This window comes from Chrysemys picta, chromosome 18 (assembly GCF_011386835.1).
Source record: "Chrysemys picta bellii isolate R12L10 chromosome 18, ASM1138683v2, whole genome shotgun sequence".
Lineage (NCBI taxonomy): Eukaryota > Metazoa > Chordata > Testudines > Emydidae > Chrysemys > Chrysemys picta.
In genome coordinates, this window is record NC_088808.1 from 2,889,220 (window position 1) to 2,908,784 (window position 19,565).

At 52.5% G+C, this 19,565-nt stretch overlaps 1 protein-coding gene across 4 annotated transcripts in view; it reads left to right on the forward strand.

Moving 5' to 3' along the window:
• Nucleotides 1–6,764: 6,764 nt before the first annotated feature.
• TRAF2 (TNF receptor associated factor 2) overlaps nucleotides 6,765–19,565 on the forward strand; it is a 52,641-nt gene continuing 39,840 nt past the window's right edge. For 2 of the 4 annotated variants that reach the window (XM_008173812.4, XM_024110384.3), the window contains exon 1: nucleotides 15,804–15,940. In XM_008173812.4, the coding sequence (XP_008172034.3) occupies nucleotides 15,893–15,940 (48 nt within the window). In that variant the 5' untranslated portion in view covers nucleotides 15,804–15,892. Of the gene's footprint in view, nucleotides 6,875–10,826; nucleotides 10,895–15,803; nucleotides 15,941–19,565 lie in introns of those variants that run through there. The other 2 variants (XM_065572289.1, XM_065572288.1) reach the window with 2 other exon arrangements.

Below are 19,565 nucleotides of genomic sequence, written 5' to 3' on the forward strand. Positions count from 1 at the left end.
TATATAGGGGGCAGGTAACTTCAAGAGAAACAAACACAACTGTCACACTGTACCCTGGCCAGTCATGAAACTGGCTTGCAAAGCTTCTCTGATGCGCAGCGCACCCTACTGTGCTCTTCTAATCGCCCTGTTGTCTGGCTGTGCAAAACTGGACACCAGGCGAGTTGCCTCAACCTCCCACCCCGCCATAAACGTCTCCCCCTTACTCTCACAGATATTGTGGAGCACACCACAGGCAGCAATTACAATTGGAATATTGGTTGTGCTGAGATCTAACTGATTCAGTAAACTGCGCCAACACACTTTCAAATGTCCAAAAGCACATTCTACCACCATTCTGCACTTGCTCAGCCTATAGTTGAACTGCTCCTTACTACTGTCCAGGGTGCCATGGCATTACGGGCTAAGCTGGGTCCCCAAGGATAACTATAGGCATTTCACCATCCCCAACAGTTATTTTCTGGTCTGGGAAGTAAGTCCCTTCCTGCAGCTGTTCAAACAGACTAGAGTTCCTGAAGATGCGAGCGTCATGAACCTTTCCCAGCCATCCCATGTTGATGTCAATGAAATGTCCCTTGTGATCCACCAGTGCTTGCAGCACCATGGAAAAGTACCCTTTGCAGTTTACGTACTGGACGCCCCGGTGTTCTGGGGCCAAGATAGGGATATGCGTTCCATCTATCGCCCGCCGCAGTTAGGGAACCCCAGGGCATTAAAGCCATCCACAATGGGCTGCACATTTCCCAAAGTCACTGCCCTTGATAGCAGCTGGTCAATGATTGCGTTGGCTACTTGCAGCACAGCAGCCCCCAAAGTAGATTTGCCCACTCCAAACTGATTCCCAACTGACCGGTAGCTGTTGGGCGTTGCAAGCTTCCACAGGGCTATGGCCATTCGCTTCTCAACTGTGAGGGCTGCTCTCATTTTGGTGTCTTTGCGCTTCAGGGCAGCGGACAGCAAGACACTAAGTTCCATGAATGTGGCCCTACGCATACGAAAGTTTCACAGCCACTGGGAATCATCCCATACCTGCAACACCATGCGGTCCCACCAGTCTGTGCTTGTTTCCCGGGCCCAGAATCGGCGTTCCATGGATAGAACCTGCCCCATTAACAACATGATCTCCCAGTCACCACATGCCGTGTTTCTAGGAACGTTCTGAGTCCATGTCCTGTACTGCACATTCTGCTGGATAATGCGTGAGGTATTTACAATGGTCAAAACTGCAGCGGAGATCTGAGCGGGCTCCATGCTTGCCGAGCTATGGCGCCTGCATGGGTAATCCTGGAAAAAGGGCGCAAAATGTATGAGAGCAGAGTGGCAGTGGAAGAGGTGCTGTTCGGTTCATGATAGCCGGAAAAAGGCTGGAAATGGTTGTCTTCTGTAGCTTTCACGGAGGCGGGAGCCCAGGACAGACAACATGGAGAAGCTCGGTAGCGCGGCAAGAGCGGGAGAGCAGAGTTGGCGGTGGAAGCTGTGCTGCTCGGTTCATGATGGCTGAGCAGAGTTGGCGGTCGATGAGGAAGAGAAAGAGTAGATACTTATAGAGATTACATAGAAAGATGAGAGGAAATGTGAGGTGGATTCATAGTACCAGAAGAGAAGCGGTGCACCATATTGCACTGTCTGCTGAAAGCAGTATGGCGTCTGCATGCCAAAAAGGCGCGAAACGATTGTCTGCCATAGCTTTCACGGAGGGGGGAGCGACTGACAACACACACCCAGAAACACCCGCGAAAATGTTTTTGCCCCATCATGCACTGGGAGCTTAACCTAGAGTTCCAATGGGCGGCAGGGACTGCAGGAACTGTGGCATAGCTACCCACAGTGCACTGCTCCGACATTCGATGATAGCCTCGGTACTGTGGAAGCACTCTGCCGAATTCACGCGCTTTAGTGGGGACACACAAGACCGAATGTATAAAATCGCTTCCGAAAATTCGAATAGAATAATTTCAAAATAATTTCGTACTGTAGACGTACCCTTAGATACTTCCCACCACAAGCTGGCTGGTTGCTCTTCAGCCAGGCTCTCCCCTTTAATCAGCACTTCAGTCGTTTGGAGTGGTGTCTGTAGATGTAGGTGGAAGAGAGAGAAGGAGCATGGCCAACATCTCTCCCTTTTATCATGTTCTTTCTTCCCTCTTGGCTTTTCACACCCCCCCCTTCCCCTTCAGAGTCAGGTGAGCATTACCTCATTGCAATTCCAAACTGACCAAAGGAAGGGGGGGTGACTTCCTGGAGAGTGTAACAGATCCTTTGTTGCTGCCTAGGCCCGTGTCCTTTGTTCTTGTGAGGCTGGGCTGGGTTTGTCCCATACCTGCCCTGATGAGGTGTGAACTGCCTCTCTGCTCTTGGAGAGTTTTTGTCTGGGCTTGCTTTAAGTCATGAGGACACATTTTCAGCCTCATAACTATATACATGAAATTATAACCTATAATATTACTGTAACAACAATGCTCAGTGCATCATGAGCCTTCCGAAGACACCCGACATGACAAACTTTGCATTGGATACCACGCAATCATTTTATAAAGATGAACATGGGGGTGTAGGGTTTTTCCCCAAGGTACAGAGCATCACAGTGATGATCACCAGGTAAATGGCTTTCCTCTTCTTTCTTCTGTCTTTCATCCCCTATGCATCGTCCTGAGTGGTAGTATGCGGACTCGCAGGTAGAAATGGAAATGGATGCATGCAGCGTATGACACAGATGGAACCTAGTACCATGCACTACAATCCCGGCCTAGCTAGGACTCCTTCCACAGGCTGATAACAAGGGAGACACTGACTGTCACTAGGATGGACAGCCCCGAGCAGCAGTGAGGCTGCCACCCACAGTCTGCTGTTACTAGGCAAACTACGCAATCACGTGTTCTAACCGCTCCTTGCCTTTCCCGCTCTAATTTGAAAAAGGCAGGGAGGAGGGGCAGGAAGCTCTCCGTAAAGGAGGGCGTCCAAAATGGAGTCTAGTTGTTGTTTTAGTAAAACAAGATGGAGACTAGAGGAGAAACATACCAAACCAATATGTTACCCCAACAGTGTCTCTGGAGCTTAATGCAGGAGCCTCTACTGCATGAGCTAAAGATACATCTCTAGTAGCCAAGGCTGCAGCAGCTCATCAATCGCTAGCTGAGCTAGCTGCCACTAGAGGGAGACAGAGGGTCACCCCAAGCAGGCATGGCTTACACTATAACTAAGTCATGGAATCCGTGACGTCCAGAGACCTCCGTGACATTCTCTGTTTCAGCCCAGGGGCTGCGGGACTCTGGAGCTGGCAGCCAGCGGGGCCCAGGCAGGATTCCAGCGACAGGCGACGGGGGCCCCCTCCAATGTTGCAGCAACAGGTGACAGACTCCTCAGGGTTCCAGTGACAGGCAACCTCGCACAGGGGCAGGGGAGTGGCTGGGGGTGTCCCGTTTTCTCTTTGGGAAATATTGTCACCTTGCAGCTTCCAGCTACCACAGGCAGAGGGGGAACCCCACAGCTCCCAGCCACCACAGTGGCAGGGGAAACCATGGAGCCGCAGCAGCAAAAGTCACAGACAGATCATGGCTTCTGTGAATTTTTGTTTATTGCCCGTGACATGTCCCTGACTTTTACTAAAAATAACCATAACACAATCTTAGCCTTAACTATACCACTGTGATAGCAATGCTATTAGAATGAAGGAAACGCTGTCATTATATGCCTCTGTTTTCAGACACACATACATTTCCAGAACAAGACATCTTTTGGGGATACATATTTTCCTGCTTATTCTCAGGTTAGGATGCTAATATGTGCTTTATTAGTCGCATCACATGCCTCAGCTGCATGGAGTGGGAGCTCTTTGGTCCTGATTGAGCTTGGAGGAGATTCACAATGTTTTCCCCCATTCCCCAGCCCAACAGCTGCCAACATGTAACCCTTTTCCAGGGCCAGTTGTGTGATGGAGATTGGCTTCTGGGCCCCAGCCACCAGGGGCCAGTGTGCACATTCTGGTAAAGTACTGTAGTGGGATTTAATAGAAGTTGCTTAATTAGAAGGTTCACTAAAAGTTTGAAGGTTGGAGTAGCATCCAGTCCCCTTTGGGAGGCATACAACCATCCTCCCTCCCTGCCCTGCAGATGGCCTCTTGGGCGGTAGCCAGTCCAAGGGCCTGCTAGTCCACTCCTCCATGTTTAGGGGGAGGATGGCAAGCCTGTTCTCTCATTTTGAGTCTTTGGAGGCAGCTTCCCTTCCCTTTTCTATCAGTGGATGAGGAGAGGATGGGGAGAGGGGGCTTTGGGGTGTTGCCACCTCTCTGTATCCCCCTTATACCAGCCCTCTATCCCCATAAGTCTCCTCTCTTCCTGACCCCATGTCTCCCACCTCCCTTCTTCTCAGCCCTACCCAGGTGAATAAATGGGCTATCTGCACCTCTCTGTCTGCCCCTTTCCGCAGCCATACACTGAAGTACTGGGGGGAATGAGGCAGTCAGGTGGTTGTGGGGAGCAGGTGGAGATTTCGTTTACAAAGAGAAGCTGAATGCAGATCTTAGTTAAACAAGTGGGACTTTATTAAGGCCCATGCACTGCTCTGTCCATGTGGCTGAGGCCAGGTCTACACTACAAACTTACAGCGGTACAAATACGTCACTCAGGTGTAAGGATAAGGCCTTTTCCTGTAGCCATATTGTGAGGTCTGAGGCCTTTGTCAGCAGCCATATTAAGGGAGCAGCAGCCATGAGCTAAAAAGTGGAAGGTTACATCTCACAGTCCATCTAAATTATTTTAAAACAATGTAGTATCGAGCTGTTCAGAAGGCTCCTGTCCTAATAGTACCCACCACTACCAGATAAAGAAACAGATCTTAAGATGGTTAAAGAAAACGTTATTTGATGGCATTCTGTCTGGCGAGAAATCACTTATCAATAAGTTGTGGTTGTGAAATTCCTACTTCTTTTTTGTTTTGTCTTGATGGTCCCCATTTCCCTATTGTTTATCTGTCTGGTCTCTGCCTGGTTCTTTAATTGTTTCTGTCTGTTGCATAACTAATTTTGCTGGGTGTAAATCAATGGAGGTGGTGGGATATGATTGGTTAAAGAACGGTTTTACAATAGGTTAGGATTGGTTAGAAAATTGTTTAGTAATTTAGTAAAATGGTTGGTTAAGGTACAGCTAAGCAAGACTCAAATTTCACTATATAAATTGTGGTCCAAAAGGAAATTCTTGGGAACCAACTGCAGGCCCTAGCCCCACAATCAAAGCTGCCAGACCTCAACACTCTGCTCGTGCCACCGTGCAGAAGCTGGAGTTCCCCGGATGACCTGATCCTGACTGGCCATCAAGAAAAGTTCATCTGCCTTATTGGGCGTGGTGTGTATGTGCTCCTGGGGAAGCCAAAGCCCCTGCACCCCAGCGTCGCAGTCAGTCGTGACTCTCAGCCAGGGTGTAACACGGAATGTTTATTAGTTGACCTGTTCTCCGCTGTGTACCTAACTTGTTAGCACAGAAATCAGTGACTTTCAGCCAAGTCCATCCTGGGGGGAACCCCAGGCCAGAAGCCCTGGTCTCCCACCCTTCAAGTCCCTCACAGAAGCCTGAGTTGGACCCCATTGCCTGGCTGCTGACACACATTGCTCCTCCCCCAGGCTTTGTCCTACCGCCTGGGCAAAATGTCACCTGGTTGCACCCCCCTCCTGATTCTTAGGTTACAAAGGGCATCGGCCATAGCTTACGTACAGGCAGCTGGGCAGCCTCACTTGCCCCAAGGGCCTTCGCAAAAGCCACACACCCCTATTCCCACCACCTCGCCAGTGGTACAGTACACAGGCACACCGAGATGCACACAGTATTAATACAGGACAGTAGCATTCACACGCAACATAACAAGGGGGAAAACCCCACTTCATCACAAGGGGTTAAGTCGAATATTACTGTGTGAGGCTTTTTCACTGTTAAAAGACCCCCCAGACCCGCAGAGTGTAAGATTCTGCCCTGAGCACCAGCTTCACTGAAGCTCTACAGAGCTGCGCCACTGCAGTGTTTCAAGGTAAACCTGCCCTGAGCTGCTTCCAGTCCAGCTCCCCAAGTCCCCAGTTACCCTGGTGTGTGTGCATTACAGTCCCTCCAGGGGACATGGGCCCTCCCAGCTCCACTGATCACTAGACAACAGAGAGGCAGCTGCTGCCTGTTCTCTGATTACTCTCCCCGCCTCTGCCCCAGTCTGCTGTCTCAAGTTACCTAGCCCCTTGGCGCTGAAGGGGCGTGGGATGTGGCATTCCATATACTTTATGAAAATATGCTTATGAATATGACATAACTGAGATATACTCTATGCAAGATGACTCACGTGAGATATCATTGGAAAGGTTATGATTTACTGAATGCAATTATTCTATTTGTATGCAGGTATCATTTCTGTATCTGAAATTAGGTATACTGACTATGTATCTGTATTTCAACTATGCTACTTTGGGTAATGCCCATTGCCAGCACTTCAGGTACAACAATGGAAAAGCCAGACAGGGTGGATGACCCATTAACAAGGACAATGGACTGTAAAAAAGCTTAGTTTTCCTATAAACATGTGGGTCAGCCTGTGAAGAATGGCTACAAGGGCCCCACAGAGTCAGGTGGTCTTGTCACCTGATACTAAAACATTACCTGGGACTTGTAACTTTCTACTGTAAGGGAAGGGGGGGAGGGGGGTCAAACTAGGAAACAAAGGACTCCCGCCTTATGCAAATCCTATTTAAGGGTGGGGACTGAGGTAATCCAGGTTGTCAGTTCTTCCCTGCTACCCCACCTAAAATGATGTCTGGAAACAACTAAGACTGAACAGGGGGAAAGAACTGAACTCAGGCTGGAAGGGCATCTGGCCTGTGAAGATTATTAGAACCACATTTAGGGTGAGAACTCACATGTAACCAGTTTCTTTAGTGTATTAAGCTTAGTTTGCATGCTCTGTTTTATTTTCTTAGTAATCTGCCTTGTTCTGTCTGCTACCTTCTTAACTATTTAAAATACACCTGTTATAAGTAATACATTTATTTCTGGTTTATAATACAACCCAGTTTATGTGATTTCTATCAGGGAGGGGGTTGGGAAATTGTGCATACCCTCTTCCACATTGAGGGAAGAGGCGAATTTCATACCATATCTTTGGGTCTGCACTCCAAGGGAGATGGGCATCTGAGTGCTGGAGCAAGTCCCTTAAGCTGAGTCTTCCCAGAGCTGATCTGCAGCTGGGTGTGGCCCTGCCTGTGTGTGCGTTAGAAGAGGCTTTAATAGCCTGGCTCAGCAAGACAGGTTAAAGGGAGCCCACACTGGCAGAACAGGTAGACTCAGTGGTATCTCAGCACATCAGGTGACTTCCCAAGGGGTCCAACCCATCACAGGGTGATTCCTGGCTCACGCAGACAGACTCATGCTAACTTTCATCAAGTGCACTAAGAATAGGAGTGTAGCCACAGTAGCCTGGGCAGCCGCAAGCAGTGGCATGAGCTGGCCACCCTGAGTATGTACCCACAGAGTCCAAGTGGGTTTGTACTCAGGGTGCTGCCCCTCGCTGCTACCACAGCTCCACCACTGCATTTAGTGCTCTAGCGAGAGGATGTCTGCACTAGCTGGGCATTACACCCTTGCTCCAAGTGGGGCTGTACCCTCACACGGCAGTGGGAGGAGAACAGCCGAGGCAGGGAAGCAGGGCAAAAGCCCCCTGCCTGCTCTACACAGAGTCCCCCAAAGGAGGCTGGCCAATCTTTTCTGTAAGCCAGCTGCCTGGGACTTGAGAGTGGGAAACCTACAAGTGCATTCCCACAGTGGGGTCAGTCCAGCCAGTGTGGGGTGATAGAACCAAGGAGTACTGGCTGTTTACAGAAAACTTCCATCCACTAGTCCCCCAATTCACTGCACAAACACCCCCCAATGCTGGCTAATCACTCTTCCTGTCATCTCTCAGTTCCCTCAAGTGTCACCAGCTGGGGAGCAGGTTGCACACCGAACCCTGAGCATTGCAGCTAGCTTTGCGGGAGCCCAGTCCTACAAGAAGCAGCTTTTCTTGACAAGCTCCAGAGTAGCACACAGTCCCCTTTGGATGCTGAAGGAGCTGGGGTGTGTGTATGTTACTCCCACTCTGGACTAAGCCCCAGTGTGGGGACCAGCAGCACCCCCCAGGGCTTGCCAGGGCCAATTCAGTCCTTAGTGTGTAGGTTATAGCGGCCTCAGGGACGGCCATAACTTGCACTCTAGCTGCAACGTTCCCCTCCCCCCCACACACACACACACAGACACACACCCTTCCATTGAGCCAATCTAACACCTTGGAAGAGCTGTGGCATAGATCCCCTGCACTGGTGGCTCCCATGAAGGCAGTGGTGTTGACCTGACTATGCCAGCTCTGTGCCTGCTGGGGACTCTTCTGAACTCCCTGGAAAGAGGGCAATCTGACTACTTCACACCCTGCCAGTGCAAAGAGCACTGAAGATCTCAGCCCTGTGGCACTGAGACATGGCATTCTTGGGGGTGGGGACATAAGAACGTAAGAACAGCCGTACTGGGTCAGACCAAGGGTCCATCTAGCCCAGTATCCTGTCTTCCGATAGTGGCCAATGCCAGGTGCCCCAGAGGGAGTGAACCTAACAGGCAATGATCAAGTGATCTCTCTCCTGCCATCCATCTCCATCCTCTGACAAACAGAGGCTAGGGACACCATTCCTTACCCATCCTGGCTAATAGCCATTAATGGACATAGCCACCATGAATTTATCCAGTTCTCTTTTAAATCCTGTTATAGTCCTAGCCTTCACAACCTCCTCAGGCAAGGAGTTCCACTCTTCAGCACGCCTGGTCCCCGTCAATCCCCCTTCATTTTACTGCTCCCCAGTCACTTACTGCAGGAAGCGCCGTCCATGGGGTGCAGTAGATCCCGCCTCTGCCACCAGTTGTCACAGAGTGTGGGGGGACACAAGGCCCTGCACCCCCGGCTTCCTGCGATTCAACATGACTCTCAGCCAGCCAGTAAAGCAGAAGGTTTATTTAGACAACAGGAACACAGTCCAAGACAGGTCTTGCAGGCAGGGGTCCCAGGGCACCACAGCCCCCTTGGGAGGTCAGAGCCCTATCTGCCTCCCAGCCATTCCACCAGCCAGCTCCTGAAACTCTCTCTCCAGCGTCTCCTCCCACAGCCTTTGTTCAGTTTCCCGGGCAAAGGTGTCACCTGGCCTCTAACCCCTTCCTGGGTTCTCAGGTTACATGCTCAGGTATTCTCCCTCACGGCCAGTCTCCCATCCCCCAATGCAGACCATCCTAGCCAACCTCCCCTGCCTTCCCAGCCAACACTCCCCACTCAGCCTTCAAAGACCACATTAAGAACAGTCCCAGTTCGTCACACACAGGTTGACTGTGCACTGTGTGAAGAAGAACTTCCTTTTATTTGTTTTAAACCTGCTGCCCATTAATTTCATTTGGTGGCCCCAGTTCTTATATTATGGGAACAAGTAAATGACTTCCTTATTCACTTTCTCCACACCACTCATGATTTTATATACCTCTATCATATCCCCCCTTAGTCTCTTTTCCAAGCTGAAAAGTCCTAGCCTCTTTAATCTCTCATCATATGGGACCCGTTCCAAACCCCTAATCATTTTAGTTGCCCTTCTCTGAACCTTTTCTAATGCCAGTATATCTTTTTTGAGATGAGGAGACCACATCAGTATGCAGTATTCAAGATGTGGGTGTACCATGGATTTATATAAGGGCAATAAGATATTCTCTGTCTTATTCTCTATCTCTTTTTTAATGATTCCCAACATCCTGTTTTCTTTTTTGACCGCCTCTGCACACTGCATGGACGTCTTCAGAGAACTATCCACGATGACTCCAAGATCTCTTTCCTGATTAGTTGTAGCTAAATTAGCCCCCATCATATTGTATGTGTAGTTGGGGTTATTTTTCCCAATGTGCATTACTTTACATTTATCCACATTAAATTTCATTTGCCATTTTGTTGCCCAATCACTTAGTTTTGTGAGATCTTTTTGAAGTTCTTCACAATCTGCTTTGGTCTTAACTATCTTGAGCAATTTAGTATCGTCTGCAAATTTTGCCACCTCACTGTTTACGCCTTTCTCCAGATCATTTATGAATAAGTTGAATAGGATTGGTCCTAGGACTGACCCTTGGGGAACACCACTAGTTACCCCTCTCCATTCTGAAAATTTACCATTTATTCCCTGTCTTTTAACCAGTTCTCAATCCATGAAAGGATCTTCCCTCTTATCCCATGACAACTTAATTTAATATATGGAGATATACCTATCTCATAGAACTGGAAGGGACCCTGAAAGGTCATTGAATCCAGCCCCCTGCCTTCACTAGTAAGACCAAGTACTGATTTTTGACCCAGATCCCTAAGTGGCCTCCTCAAAGATTGAACTCACAACACTGGCAGGCTAATGCTCAAACCACTGAGCTATCCCTCCCCCTTTTGATATAAGAACCTTTGGTGAGGGACCTTGTCAAAGGCTTTCTGGAAATCTAAATACACTATGGCACAATAAAGAGCTCCAAGAGCCCCTTGCACTGCCCAAATAGGACTTGGATTTGCTAAGCTGTATCAAATGGAATAGAATGATCTGCTTTGAAATGTACGCCTGTCTTTGTAAAAGTCACAGGTCTTTTGGCCTGACCTTTAGCAAAGCCAAGTTCCCCCTGTGAAAGCACCTCTGGGTGGCTATTGCTGGCCTGGAACTTCACGCACGGTTCTGGTTTTCAATTCCCTTCTCCTCAGTTCTTATTAAAACGAAGCCAGCCCCTTGCTGACTCTCCTCTAGGCATGCGTCTCACTTCCACTTTCTGTTCTAAGCAACCACCGCCCAGCCAAGAGCTGATTCTCAGAGCTGGAATGAGCAATGTCACTCTTCTCAAAGGTAAGGGAGCTCTGCTGCTTTGTTTAAGGCAATCAAGTGTGCTAAAGAGCCTTTGGAGGGCCAGTCCTCATCCTGGGGTTTAGCCCACATGCCTCAGAGTGGTCTGCAGGTGTCCTGTATGGCATGGAGAAGAGGTGCATTGCCTAGAGTTCTTAGTGGGGAGCCTGGAGTGGTGGATAGATTGTCTTATGCAGAGTGAAATTCATCATGTACCCAGTCATAGGGCACAGCATGGGCTGCAGCATTATCGAAGCAATACAGATGCCTACACAGATAGATTGGATAGAAGCTAAACTGCCCTGCTAATCAGCTTGACCTCTAAAGACCACCTCACGGGGGTGAGTACTTTCCAGTGCCCATGCAGTCTGTGGCCCACTCTGCTGAGGCTGCCAACAGGGGCCAGTTGGTGGTGGTGGGCATGAACCCCACCTTTGGGGAGGCTAGCCCCCCCCCATAGCTGGTGAGCCCTGGCCCGGCCGACCCAGCCCCAGGCTGCCCCGGCGGGCCCCATCTCCAGGCTGCTGGCTGGAGCTGAGTCTCTGCTGGCTTCAGGGGAGAAGGGGTGGGTGGCAAGACCTCAGGGCAGATCATGGGTGTGGCAATGGCCTGGGTTAGGGGAGGCTTAGCCTGCCTTGGCCTTTGATACCTGCCGCCCAAGGTGGTGGGTTGTGTGGTGCAGGCACCGACTGTCCACTAAGGACTGGATTGAGACCAGCAACTCATTTGACAGGAGTCACTGATTTTGAGCCACTGCCACACTGGGCTGGATTTGACCTGGGAACCTTGGGCTGAAAGGCTTGCACTAAGGTTTTCTAGCAGTCGGAATTCATTTGAAGTCTGTTGTTTTGAAGGATTACACATATGTACTCTAGGGGTGACATCCTGGTTCCATTGAAGTCCATGGGGTCAGGATTTTGCCCTAGGGGATTATAGAATGAGCCTGATCCAAAGTCTGTGTGAGTCTCCATTGCCTTCAATGGGTTTTCAATAAGGGCCATGCTGTTCTCAAGCACAGAGTAAAAGCCGTGGGCCTCTGCAGGGTGGAGGGAGTATGTTTAGTGATTACAGCACAGGACTGGGAGACACAAGATGGAAGTTATACTCCCAGCTCTGCTGTTGACTCTGTGCTATTGGGCACCTCGGTTTCTGTAAGATTGCAAGTACTTTAATTTCTGGACCTTGGTAAGGTGTTGGGATCCCACAGTGATGAAGTTGGGATGCATGAAAGTAGTAGTACCCAGGTGTTCTTTTGAGTCTGGCTGTCTCAGATAACAACAGCATCTCATTCCCCAAGCTAGCATCCACCAGGGAATTGAGAAATGAAACAGAGACCTCAGCACTCACTTTCATTCTGTCTAGCAAGGGGTTTCTCTTTTGAATGATGCTGGGAAGAGCTCTGGCTGCCTCAGCTGCCCCAAGCCAGGCAAAGTGGTGTTTTGCATGAGGTGTCTGATTCCGGAAAGTGCAGGGAGCGGAATTTCTGTGATTCTTTCACTTGAAGCAAGGGGGTGGAGAGTGGGGGGGAAGCTATGACAGTAGGGGCTTTTGAAAAGCTGTAGTAATTATTAATGTCTTAGTATTGTGTACTTCTGTGGCACAATGGATGTGCCTGGCATTTACAGCTCAGCAAAATGACAGGCGCCAGCCCTGAGTTGCTTACAAACTCTGTGTGTGGGGAGAGTGGGATCATCTCTGGATGTGTACGGGAAGTGGTGGACTCTGCAGACAGCTCTCCCCTCTCCTCCATTCTTAGATTCAGAGAGTTTAAGGCCAGAAGGGACTAATAGATCATCTAGTCTGATCTCCTGTCTAACACAAGACATTCAATTTCACCCAGTGAAATTTAGCCCATGGAAGGTGGCAGCATGGAGGGCCCTCTATGAGGCTGGAGATCTGTGAGTGAGAGGTGGCAGGTTGGAAGGGGGATTTAGATCATCCTCTTAAGAACTCACTAGTTGTTCTGAGGAAGGAGTAGAGAACGTGGTTCCTGGGAGCTCTGGGGAGAGAACTATGATCTGCATCCAAGATAGTCTTAACACAGGAATGGATAAACATAAGGTGCAGGCGGATTGTGCTGTGTTGTGGGGGGTGACAGCGGCATGGGGATGGCAGGAGGGGCTGGGGGGAGGGGACAGGGTGCCATGAAGGGTTAGGGTTAGGCAGGGTGCCGTGCAGGGGGTGACACAGGCACAGGTCTGGGGGACCTGGGGGGGTCACAGGCAAAGGACCTGGGGGGGGAAGGGTGCCATGGGCATGAAGGGATGGATCAGAGGGTGACCCAGGCATAGGGCCAGGGAGGGCAGGTTGCCGTGGTCTGGGGGTGTCACAGGCACAGGTCCGGGGGGTGGGGAGTGACCCAGACACAGGGCAGGATGCTGTGTGTCACAGGTGACACAGGTACAGGGCTATGGGGAGAGGGGGCAGGGTGCTGTGCAGGGGGTGGTGACAGAGGCAAGGGTACGGGGTGCTGGGGGTTAGTGGTGACCCATGCACAGGGCTGGGGTGAGGAGGTCAGTGTGCCGTGGTCTGGGGGTGACCTGGAACCAGGCCCAGGGGAAGGGGGTGACCCAGGCACAGCGCCCAGGGGAGGGGAGCAGGGTGCTGTGGTCTCGGGGTGACAGAGGCATGGGGATGGAGGGAGGGGCAGGGTGCTGTGGTCTGGGGGTGACCCAGATATGGGGCTAGGGGAGGGGGCAGGATGTCATGGTCTGGGGGTGACAGAGGCACAGGGATGGCGGGAGGCAGAGTGCTGTGATCTGGGGGTGACCCAGACACGGGGTTGGGGGAGGGGGCAGGGTGCTGTAGGTCTGGGGGTGACAGAGGCACAGGGATGGCGGGGGGCAGAGTGCTGTGATCTGGAGGTGAAGAGGCACAGGGATGGCGGGGGGCAGAGTGCTGTAGGTCTGGGGGTGACAGAGGCACAGGGATGGCGGGGGGGCAGAGTGCTGTGATCTGGGGGTGACAGAGGCACGGGGCTGGCGGGGGGGCGGGGTGCTGTAGGTCTGGGGGTGACAGGTGCGGGGGGGAGGGGTGCTGTAGGTCTGGGGGTGACAGGCACGGGGATGGCGGGGGGGGCGGGGTGCTGTAGGTCTGGGGGTGACAGGCGCAGGGGGGCGGGGTGCTGTAGGTCTGGGGGTGACAGAGGCACGGGGGGGCGGGGTGCTGTAGGTCTGGGGGTGACAGAGGCGCAGGGATGGCAGGGGGGGTGCTGTAGGTCTGGGGGTGACAGAGGCGCGGGGATGGCGGGGGGGCGGGGTGCTGTGATCTGGGGGTGACAGAGGCACAGGGATGGCAGGGGGGTGGGGTGCTGTAGGTCTGGGGGTGACAGAGGCGCGGGGATGGCGGGGGGGCGGGGTGCTGTAGGTCTGGGGGTGACAGAGGCGCGGGGATGGCGGGGGGCGGGGTGCTGTAGGTCTGGGGGTGACACAGGCACGGGGATGGCGGGGGGCGGGGTGCTGTAGGTCTGGGGGTGACAGGCACGGGGATGGCAGGGGGGCGGGGTGCTGCGATCTGGGGGTGACAGGCACGGGGGTGGCGGGGGGCAGGGTGCTGTGGATCTGGGGTGACAGAGGCGCGGGGATGGCGGGGGGCGAGGTGCTGTGGATCTGGGGGTGACAGAGGCACGGGGATGGCAGGGGGCGGGGTGCTGTAGGTCTGGGGGTGACAGAGGCCCGGGGATGGCGGGGGGGCGGGGTGCTGTGATCTGGGGGTGACAGAGGCGCGGGGGCGGGGTGCTGTGGATCTGGGGTGACAGAGGCGCGGGGATGGCGGGGTGCTGTGATCTGGGGGTGACAGAGGCGCGGGGGCGGGGTGCTGTGATCTGGGGGTGACGGAGGCGCGGGGATGGCGGGGGGGCGGGGTGCTGTAGGTCTGGGGGTGACAGAGGCGCGGGGGCGGGGTGCTGTGATCTGGGGGTGACAGAGGCACGGGGAAGGCAGGGGTGCGGGGTGCTGTGGATCTGGGGTGACAGAGGCACGGGGCTGGCGGGGGGGCGGGGTGCTGTAGGTCTGGGGGTGACACAGGCGCGGGGATGGCAGGGGGCGGAGTGCTGTAGGTCTGGGGGTGACAGAGGCACAGGGATGGCGGGGGGCGGGGTGCTGTAGATCTGGGGGTGACAGAGGCACGGGGATGGCGGGGGGGCGGGGTGCTGTAGGTCTGGGGGTGACACAGGCGCGGGGATGGCGGGGGGGCGGGGTGCTGTGATCTGGGGGTGACAGAGGCACGGGGCTGGTGGGGGGGCGGGGGGCTGTGATCTGGGGGTGACAGAGGCGCGGGGATGGCGGGGTGCTGTGGATCTGGGGTGACAGAGGCACGGGGCTGGCGGGGGGGCGGGGTGCTGTAGGTCTGGGGGTGACACAGGCGCGGGGATGGCAGGGGGCGGAGTGCTGTAGGTCTGGGGGTGACAGAGGCACAGGGATGGCGGGGGGGCGGGGTGCTGTAGATCTGGGGGTGACAGAGGCACGGGGATGGCGGGGGGGCGGGGTGCTGTAGGTCTGGGGGTGACACAGGCGCGGGGATGGCGGGGGGCGGGGTGCTGTGATCTGGGGGTGACAGAGGCACGGGGATGGCGGGGGGGCGGGGTGCTGTGATCTGGGGGTGACAGAGGCACGGGGCTGGTGGGGGGGCGGGGGGCTGTGATCTGGGGGTGACAGAGGCGCGGGGATGGCGGGGTGCTGTGGATCTGGGGTGACAGAGGCGCGGGGCTGGTGGGGGGGCGGGGGGCTGTGATCTGGGGGTGACAGAGGCACGGGGATGGCTGGGGGCGGGGTGCTGCGATCTGGGGGTGACAGAGGCACGGGGGGGGCGGGGTGCTGTAGGTCTGGGGGTGACAGAGGCTCTGGGCCCCGCGAGGGCGGGGGCGGGAGCGGCTGTCGCGCGTTACACAATCTACCCCTCAACCGCCACCAACTGCCACTTTTGGCACCGAGCGGAGGCGAAGGCGGGGCTTAGCCACCGGGGAGGGGCGTGGCCTGGGAACATGTCCGGTGGGCGTGGCTTATGGGGGTGCTTCCGGTGTGGCTGGCGGGGAGCGGAGCGAGGCTGCCGGTAAGTGAGGAGGTTCTGCACCCGCCCAGGTTGACCGGCGCTGGGTGCCTGGCCCTGTCGGGCCCGGGGCGGGGTGTAGGCCCCGGGCGCCTGGCCCAGCGCCGGGCGGGCGGAGGGGGCTGGGCCAGCGGCTGCGCGTGGCAGCGGCCGGGGGCGGCGGGGGCCGGTCCCCTGTCCCGCTGGAGGCTGGGCTCGGGTCCCTGCGTGTGCGGGGGGCCCTGTCTGGCCGCCAGGCCGGGGAGGCCCAGCGAGGAAGCCCCGCCAGTGGCTCGGGGCGGACAGTCCGGGCACTTGAGCAAGCGCCGTTGGCGAGAGGAAATCGAGACGGGAAGTGCTGTCGGGGAAATTCCAGCGGTGGCAGCCCCGGGCGCTGGCGCTCGGGAAATCCCTTTGCAGCCCGGCTGGTGGATCACGCTGTGGTTCCAGTAGCATGGCGCCTTTCAGCCCGTGGGGAAGGTCTTTACTAATGGTCTTTGCTCCAGGATTGTACAAAATAAATAAATTACTGGAGCTAACCTATGTCCTAGAACTGGAAGGGACCTTGTTCTGTGTCAATTGAATTGTGCTTTAATTATCAGACTGACTAAAGTCAGGGTTTGCTTTGCTTAAGCTGCTCCTTGTTGTTCAAAAAGAATCTCTGTACCGGGCGATCCCTGGATATTACAGAGCAGTTTAACCGGTAAATGCCAACCAGTGATAAACCATCACATTCGTTTCTTGGCAGTAGGCACAATAATGTGGTCTCAGCAACAAAAACTGATACTTGGCCATTTCTGAACACTTCTGCATGATTCACGCTTGCCTCACATCCTACTTAACATTGCCCAAAATGCTGGAAAATATGCCTGCGGGCACTATACAGAACTATACTTGTCAAAAAGGTGGGCCACACAGTCCCTGGCAACCTCAAAGGGCGTTTTAAACTTAGTGGGTGAATGTCAGTCTAGTTCTCAGCAGATAAGAGGAGATGGTCTTGCAAAAACCTTTGTGGAAAACATTAACTGACCCTTGGTTGACATTCTCATTAGAATGATCACGGGTTAAATTGCATCAGTGGTTAAACACAATGATCAGGATCCTGAACTACTGCTGTCCGGTGGATACCTGGGGGGATTCAGTCTACAGAGTTTTCACATATGAAATTCACCTGAACCTTATAAAACGAGGCAAACAGTTAAAAATAATCAGTTTCTGTATGGATTTTAGAGTCCATGTTCTCATATTACTATTGTTCAACCACTGTAGGCACATGAATATGTTGGTGTAATAGGGCTACACTCTTATTGATGAGAGAAATTGGAGTGCCACAGACCAATACACTCTCTCCCTCACTTGTCAGCCCCACTAATTTTTTGCTTTCTATGCAGCTGTTGTATAACGTACATAAGGGAGGGATAGCTCAGTGGTTTGAGCATTGGCCTGCTAAACCTAGAACTGTGAGTTCAATCCTTGAGGGGGCCATTTGGGGATTTAGTTGGTGATTGGCCCTGCTTTGAGCAGGGGGTTGGACTAGATGACTTCCTGAGGTCCCTTCCAACCCTGATATTCTATGATTCTATGGTGCTTTTAACAGAAATAACATTTTAGTGAGTTACTCTGTCCATAAAGGGCACTACATTTATATTATAATTAAACAAACCTGAACACTAAAGTGTGTGTCTCTGAGTTTCAGTCCTTGTCTTCAGAGCTCTTCATGGGATTGACCCAAAGTACCTGAGGGATCACCTTGCTCTCTGAGACTATGGTCTTCCATTCTAGCTATATTCCGCTGAAAGAATGGAAGTGGTTAATGATGCAACTGTCAACCAGCAGAGTGAGACTCAAGTGTAAGACTTGGTTTTCTTGGTAATTGGCCCATGATTGTGGGAACTTGCTCTTAGAAGAGTTAGAATTAATGCATCTTTCTCAATCTTCTGATCAGAATGTAAAAACTGCTTTGCTGATCTAGTCTTTCCATGATGATAACTGAGTGGGGTGTGGAAGAAAGATACGGCTACTGTAGTGATGAGCACAGTACAAATGTTTAGGTAGGCATAACCTGAATAAAGGATAAAATGTACAGGTCCATTTATTTATAGTTACGGTGCCCCACAGGTGCCTCTATGCTTATTTCAATTGAACACATGAGAGCGTGTTCACCCGCCAGCTCTTTAAGCTTGCCTTGGGATCTTTTGATGACCACTGGCAATGAGAACCTTGGATTCAGATCTCAGCTGCTATGTAAAGTGCAGCATGGCATGCTCTAGCACAGGGGTCGGCAACCTTTCAGGAGTGCTGTGCCGAGTCCTCACTTATTCACTCTGATTTAAGGTTTCGCGTGCCAGTCATACATTTTAACGTTTTTAGAAGGTCTCTTTCTATAAGTCTATAATATATAACGAACCTATTGTATGTAAAGTAAATAAGGTTTATAAAATGTTTAAGAAGCTTCATTTAAAATTAAATTAAAATGCAGAGCCCCTGGACCGGTGGCCAGGACCCGGGCAGTGTGAGTGCCACTGAAAATCAGCTCGTGTGCCGCCTGCGGCACTCGTGCCATAGGTTGCCTACCCCTGCTCTAGCATCTCTCTAGGTCAGGGATGGGTAACTTTAAGGTAGTAGAAGGTCACAAAATCCACTAAAATCCTTTGGCTAGCAGGGGTGTGTGATGTGGCAGAAAATAGGGTCCTGCCCTGAGTGGTTGTGGGGAGGGGGAAATCTGGTCCTGGTGCAGGGCTGGAGAAAGAGCCAGTACTGTGCTCACCCCACAGCAGCAGCTCCTATTCCATGGAGGTGGGTCTGGTTCCCTGTGCTGGCTTGTTGGCTCTTGCTACAGCATCATGTGATGCTCGCATTTGTGCGCAGGCAGGACCTGGCCCATGCAAAGCCCTGTGCCTTTCCTGATCCTTACAATGATCTAGCAGGCCAGATTTGTCTCTTGGGCCACCAGTTGCCTATCCCTCCTCCAGGTCACTGGTAGAGCTGCACAGGAAATGGATGTCAATGAACGGTTTTGAGAATTGAAAAGTTTTTCTTTTCTGCATTGGGACAAATCCAAAACCTTTTGAAATGTTTCATGGAGAGTCAGAGAGAACTCACCCCAGAGCAGCCTGGTGGTTATGGCATTCTCTTGGGATGTGGGAGACCCGAGGTTCAAGTCTCTGCTCTACCTAATTTGGAGCAGGGATGTGACTCTAACCATCAAGCTATTCTGGTTCGGTAGCTTCTGTCTGCCCACAAAGTGGGAGGATGTCTGATCGGCAGGGTCTTGGGCTAGTGAGAGGCAATATCCAGCAATCTCCCCCTTATTATCTGTGAAGGAGTTATGCCTCCTGGCATTGCTGGTTGTAACTCCTTGCCTTCCCCAAGGCACCACTGCCTCATATCTTCTCCATGGTCCAGCTACACTTAATTGCTTTTGTGCCATTGGACATTTGTGGAGGGAGAGATCCTGCAAGTTGCCCTAAACTTTTCTAGAACTGTTCATTTAGCTTGCAGGGAGGCATTTTTACTGTCTTGATAGATGGTCAATAGCCAAAATTTATACCAAGTTACTTCTCTTAATAAATATAGACTACATTAAAAACATCTGGTTAAAGTCAGTCATCAGGCAACACACTGACATTAAGACCTGGTCTATGTTTAC